This window comes from Arachis ipaensis, chromosome B09, assembly GCF_000816755.2.
Source record: "Arachis ipaensis cultivar K30076 chromosome B09, Araip1.1, whole genome shotgun sequence".
Classification (NCBI taxonomy): domain Eukaryota; kingdom Viridiplantae; phylum Streptophyta; class Magnoliopsida; order Fabales; family Fabaceae; genus Arachis; species Arachis ipaensis.
In genome coordinates, this window is record NC_029793.2 from 137,147,451 (window position 1) to 137,153,732 (window position 6,282).

The 6,282-nt window shown below is 37.1% G+C and overlaps 1 protein-coding gene across 1 annotated transcript; it reads right to left on the bottom strand.

The window, feature by feature from the left end:
- On the bottom strand, window positions 4,985–5,676 carry LOC110266965. Its single transcript, XM_021112065.1, has 2 exons — window positions 5,317–5,676; window positions 4,985–5,154 (listed from the first exon to the last, which is right to left on the bottom strand). The coding sequence occupies exons 1-2, from the start codon at window positions 5,642–5,644 to the stop codon at window positions 4,985–4,987; spliced, it is 498 nt and encodes a 165-aa protein (XP_020967724.1). The 5' UTR covers window positions 5,645–5,676.

The window sequence follows — 6,282 nt, forward strand, 5'->3', positions numbered from 1 at the left end:
GCGCGTCGGGGTTCCCAAATTCATGGATTACCAGTATCGTTCGCTGTGCCGCCGTACCATCGAACGCAGCTGTGGTCTCTTGGTGGATATAAGCATCGACCATTTTGCTGACGATGATCTCCTCAACCACATCGCTAATTCGTAAGTGCATGTATATACATATATATTCTCTTGTGTAAAATTGTAGGTTGATTCTCCAAAAATAATTTCATAATTTGGAAGTGACTAACTCTTAAAAACAAATATTTTATTTTAGTATCAAATTAGTTATATTTATGTTTGGTTTGGTAAAAAATTTAAGAGAAGAAAAGTAGTGTATATTATTGAAGAATGAATCTGAATTGCCAGACTCTAGTCTTTTTTAACTATTTTTTTTAGAGTAATTATTTAAATTTGTCATTGAAATTTTTAAAATTGGATATTTTAGTTCCTCAACTTTTAAAATACACAAAAAATACTCTCAAATTTAATTCTGCCAAACAAATAAGTCCTTTACCTTATTTTTTCCTCAATATACTTACATAAAAACATGGACTAACACATATGACAGTCAATTGTCCACCTGTGCAAATAAGATAAATTAGTTTCGAATATAAGGTTCCAAAATTGCATTTGATTCTCCTTTCGCCCAAGAACACCAACCCATATCCAATTAGATTCACCTACATAACGATATCTTTAATCATCAACCACGAAAATGCAATCAGGAGCCAGTCTTTCACCATTCTAGCAACGTTCGTGGTCAAAGCCAACATCGAATGAAATGGAGAGCATATTATTGGTCATCGTCTCGTTCTTGAAATTCTTCTTTTTGAAGAGAACACCAATAGAGTAGACGGTGATGAGCATGAGAGCCTTCAACATCTAGATGAAAAAAATGAAAAGATAGATGTAGGCGGAGTTGAAAACTAAAGAAAAAGAAAGTAGAGAGCGCCAATGAAAAGCATGTTGGCTATGGTCTTAGAGTTTAGTGCTTTCTACTATAACTACTTCCTTCTAACCTGATAAGTATAACGTAAGCTGATCAAAACTGAATCAGAATCCGATTGGATGAAAAAATCACGAGAAAAAAAAAGATTCAAAAGCAACAAGAAACTCAAGGGGTGGCAACCAGAGAGGGGATGGAGTCCAGAGATGGAGGGGAGAGGGCAATCAAATGTTGCGTTGCGTTTTGGGTATTCTCCAAAACGATAATTTTAAATATCAAAGCTCAGAGATTAATTTGTCTTGTTTGTACGTGTGGACAATTGAGTGTCACGTGTGTTAGTCCATGTGCTTCCAAATTATTATTTTCTATTTGTCATTGATGGAAAAATAAGATGAGAAACTGATTTGTGTGCTGGAATTAAACTTAGGAGAATTTTTTGTGTATTTTAAAAGTTCAGGAACTAAAATATCCAACCTTACAAATTTCAGAGATTAATTTGAATAATTACTTTTTTTTATGTATTTGTGTTTATGAACGTAATTTTCACTGAAAATTTATATCTCAATCTCTAAGTGAGTAATTTTTTTTATAGAATAAAAAATGCATTATTTTCAACTCCTAATATTCTTATGTTTGAAGATGTAATGGAGACAATTGAAAATCTTTAAATTTTTGCAAAATCTGATTGTAATTCTCATTTAGCAACTTAATTATCTCACTTTCATGATATTAAATTATGTGTTTTTATTAACTTTTTGTATATTTTCTTCTCTTTCTAGTCTAAATAAGTTGCATTTTATGAATTTACATTTGAATTTACCTATGAATTATGATAAAGCCTCTTTAATTGATTTTACTTCCAGTGTAATATAAAATTTATACAAAATATCACTCTTTATTTGTCTAACAATATTAGTTGATAATAATAAACAAAAAATTTATTCTCTCCAATTAATATATATAATTTTGTGGTGGTTTTCTATATAGTTGTGGAAGTCGTCTGCGACGTTTACGAATTGACCAGTGCTACAGCGACATATCAGATAAAGTATGGTGTGACTTGGCTAAAAAGTTTCCTTTGCTTGAGGAACTTGATATTACCTATTGCTGTCGTATTACCACCATTACTCTGGAATCTTTTGGTCAAGCTTGCCCTCTTCTAAAAACCTTCAAATTCAATTACCCTGGATGGCATAATCATTATAGTTCTTATTTGTTCCGTGACGCCGATAATGAATATGCATATGCTATTGCACGAAGCATGCCACAGCTACGTCATCTCTAACTTCTTGAAAACAAGTTGGATTATGATGGTTTCCATGCTGTTCTTAACGGTTGTCCACATCTGGAATCTCTAGATCTACGATATTGTTTCAACCTTGATACGAGAAGAGAAATAATAATAAAAATATTGCAAGAAAGAATCATGGATTTTAGACTTCCAGTTCCAGGTGCATCAACATGTGACTATGAGTTTGGTTCTTTACTAAGATATGAAGAGGCAATGAGAGATTGGGATTTCAACGCTTTAGTAGAGGAATGGCACATGTTTCAAGCTAGGATCAAGAATGAAAAAATATCCAAACTAGCCTTGGTACTAAATATGAAGACGAGGAGGTTTGGGAGGATATAGATATGATATGGGTCACTGTGAAAAATAAAAGAAGACATAGGCGAGAGAGTACTAATAATTTCAAAGCGCTTCAAAGATCTCGCCGGAGAAAAAAACACCACACTGTATCCAAAAAGAGGAGGAAACATGGAGAAAAGGCAAGCAAGATTGACCTCAGAAGCATGTGTTTTGGAGAGGAGTTACAATTATTATTCTGAAGATTGAATTCAAGAACAAGAGGAGATTTAATATGTGTGTTTTATGGTGTCAGTTTTGAGTCTGCGTCTATTTTTCATCTGTTTAGTGGCTGTGAGCTCACTTGGCAGGTGTGGTGTGTTTGATTTTTTGCTCTTGGAAGAACATGGACTATGCCAAGTAACCTAAAGCAACACTTTGAAAGTTGAACAAATGCTTCACAAAAAAAGAATGAGAAGAAACGGTGGTTAATTGGATTCTTTGCTGTTATCTGAGCAATTTGACTCGAACAGAATAACAGAGTATTCAACAATCAATACTCAAGTATGGTGGAAATTATAAACAATTACAACTATGTCTAAGATTTTGCTTTTGGCAGTGATAGTAGGTTAAAATCCTACTAGTCTATGGGTTAATGCCAATAACAAGTTACATTCTCAGTTGAAGAATTTTGCTTTTGCCAGATAAAGGTGAAGGTGAATGTAATTGGCTCAATTTTATCATTATGGAGGGCATGTGTGTGCTATGCTTGGATATGGAGTTAGGGGGGACTACACATATATATGGGACATAATTTTTGTCAGTTTGAGATGAAAGAACTCGGACCGTGCGAGTTCTTTGGATTTGAAAATTTTATAAACAAATCGCACGGTCCGATTTGTTTGGCAACCGGATAGAACTTCAAGTACAAGGAATCGGACCCAACGAGTTGACATCTTAGGAATGGGTATGAAATCGCACGGTCCGAGTTCTTAGGTGAGAGTATGAATTGGTGATCAATGAACTCGGACCCTCCGTGTGGCAAGGAAACATAGAAATCGAATGGTCCGAGTTCGGTCTTAGAAATTTTTTTTTTTTGGTTCAAGTTAACCTAGTCGTAGGGTTCGAGTTCCTCAAAGGTTGTGATATAAAAGGGTGAAGTGAACTGGTAGGTGGGACAATAGCTGGGTCTTCCTTCTTCTTCAACGGCTGCGTCTTCCTTCTTCTTCAACACTCTCTCTTTTTTTCAGTTTTGATTTTGATAATGTAGTATCTAAGACTAAGCTTATGTTTCTTTTATGGTGAGTGAAAAAAATGAGTGACCGAGTTCAGGTAAAACTATTTTATTTTGGTCAGATTTTGTTAGAAACGGCTGAAGGAGTAAAATTTATTTGTGAAAGCCCAGTAGATATTGTTATTCCTTTTGTTATCTCATTTGAGGAGCTAAAAGGAGTAATCTGTGAAAAAATTGGTTCTGAGAGGGCAAGAAATATATCATGTATTCTATACAGATATCCCATACAGGTGTTTGGTGGATTCGTACAGTATCAATCCAAATATGTGACGGACGATGCAAGCATGCAGGAGATGTTTTCAATGTATATGAAAACCGGTCTCAGATCTCGTTCATCGAGTTGTATGTTGAGTTTGAACAATCTTAGGTTGACCGGAATATTCTACAGGAAGATTATAATAGTGACAGTGAAGAAGAGTTCGAAAGCAACTATGAATTTGCTGTTCCAGATGGTGATGAAGATCAAGGTGAGAGAACCATGTGCCCAGATGTGACAGAAGTGGCAAATACACTTGCAAACGAAGTGCCATTTGAGGAGCCATCATTCATGCGAGTTTTAGACTTGGAAGCCATGCATGTTCCTGAATTTCCGGAATATATGACTGCAGGTACGTAATCGTGGTATAAGTGTTTTTGTAGTTACACATTGATTGAGTTATGAAGATTTTACCCTTTTTTTAGCATTATTTAATCATGTGTTCTGTGTCGTAGTTGTCAAGATCTAACCGGTCCTCGACCCGTTAAGGAATTTATTTTTTTCTTTTATATGCTTCATGTGCTTATTAGGAAATAATATTTATGTTGTATAAGATATGGTTGTAGCAAATTGCATGAGTTTGTATCAATTATCGGCACAGCTTCAAGCTATTGTACGGTTCAAATGGCATGAACCGGACTGGACCGGCACGGTTCGTTTGGTTTTCCGGTCGAACTGGCCGGTCCGGTCCGGTTTTTTACATTTGCTGCTGATGTGCTTATGTTGTTTAGTGTGATATCATAAAATGTTGAACGTTTTTTATGTAAAGCATACTGGTTTTTTACATTTGCTGCGTATTAATGAAATTGATCTTATGGCATTTGTCCCAGCAGAAATTCCTATGGTCGCAGATGGTGAATTCGTCGTTGGGATGGAGTTCAGTTCCAGGGAAGCTGTTATTAAGGCGGTTAAGGAGTATACCATACGACGAAGCGTAGACTACCGAGTATTAGCATTTTCCATTTTCCACTTTACATCCTTCACAAAGTTCTTGCATTTCTTGGCCGCTTTTTTGAAGACAGAAGGGGTGAAACGATTAGCACTCCGACGTGGCGGATCAATCCTCAGATTGTAACCTTTGACGTTGTCATCTGGACTGCGTGCCTGACCTATAAACAATTTTGAATAAACAAGTATGTGCAGCACATTACATATTCAAATACCAACATAAATACCACAAATCAAGAAGCAAAATCCAATAAGATATGCCATTTATGCAAAGAAAGTAAATAAGTCATGGAATATGTAATGCAAAATAGTAAACATAATACCATCGTTGTGAGATTCTTCATCCTCATCGAACTCTTCAATTTCATCCTCGTCGTCATCGCCCTCTTCATCCGGGTCATCTACTAGATACGCATCGGTTTCTTGTTCGAGTGCGTTAGTATCTTCCTCAACGAGTCCCATGTTACATCGGTTAGGATTTTGACTGTTCAGAACACCTCGTCCACCCTCACTCCTACTAGAGTCAACAGATACAAAGCCTCCAGAAGCAACGGATGAGGTATGGCCTGGATACCTTGCATCCAACGAATACCTGCCAGGCATGAAATCAGGCTGATCGCCATGTTGTGAATGTGCTCCTTCTGCGGACATGAACCCAAGAAACTGGCTAAAAGAAGTTCCATCACCTATTTCAAACTATGACATACCCCAATATTGTTGCTGTACTGGAAATGATGGGGTGAACTGTGGCTGAGGTAGATACTGGGTTGAGGCTTGAGGTTGTTCTTGTGGAGGCGGAATTGGAGGTGATATATGTTGCTCCTGCTCTTCATTGTCCTCATCCATATCCTGACTACCCTCATCCGTATCTTCATTACCGACATCCATATCCTCATTGCCCACATCCAGATCCTGGTTACCTTCATCATTCTCTTCACCCGCAAGATTCGACAAGGCTAAGCGGTCCCCATATTTTGATCGATACCAGTTCAGGTAGGTATCCAACGGATGCTGTGAAGGCATGGGAAGTTCAGAAAGAACGTAGTGATACCGATTGGTCCAATGCATTACCCAATTTGAATGAGTCGATGTCGTGGCCCAGTTAAGATTTTTAGGTCCAGTCAGAGTCTCTCCATGAGCCTTATCCAATTTCTGTTCCTGAGAAGGTACTCCCTGAACGAAACCGAACTGTCACCTGAACCTATCCGTGGCATGCCACTCGATACATTCAAACGACACCAATGGAATTGTAGCGCTCCAGACAACCGATTGCATGTAGATTTCAGCAG

What these genes read in the sequence shown, in the direction of transcription:
- LOC110266965 (XM_021112065.1), bottom strand. Translation starts at nt 5,644, where the DNA reads ATGTCCGCAGAAGGAGCACATTCACAACATGGCGATCAGCCTGATTTC. An exon ending in TGAAGAATCTCACAACGATG is followed by an intron (nt 5,155 to 5,316) that starts GTATTATGTTTA and finishes AATTGTTTATAG; the next exon opens with GTCAGGCACGCAGTCCAGAT.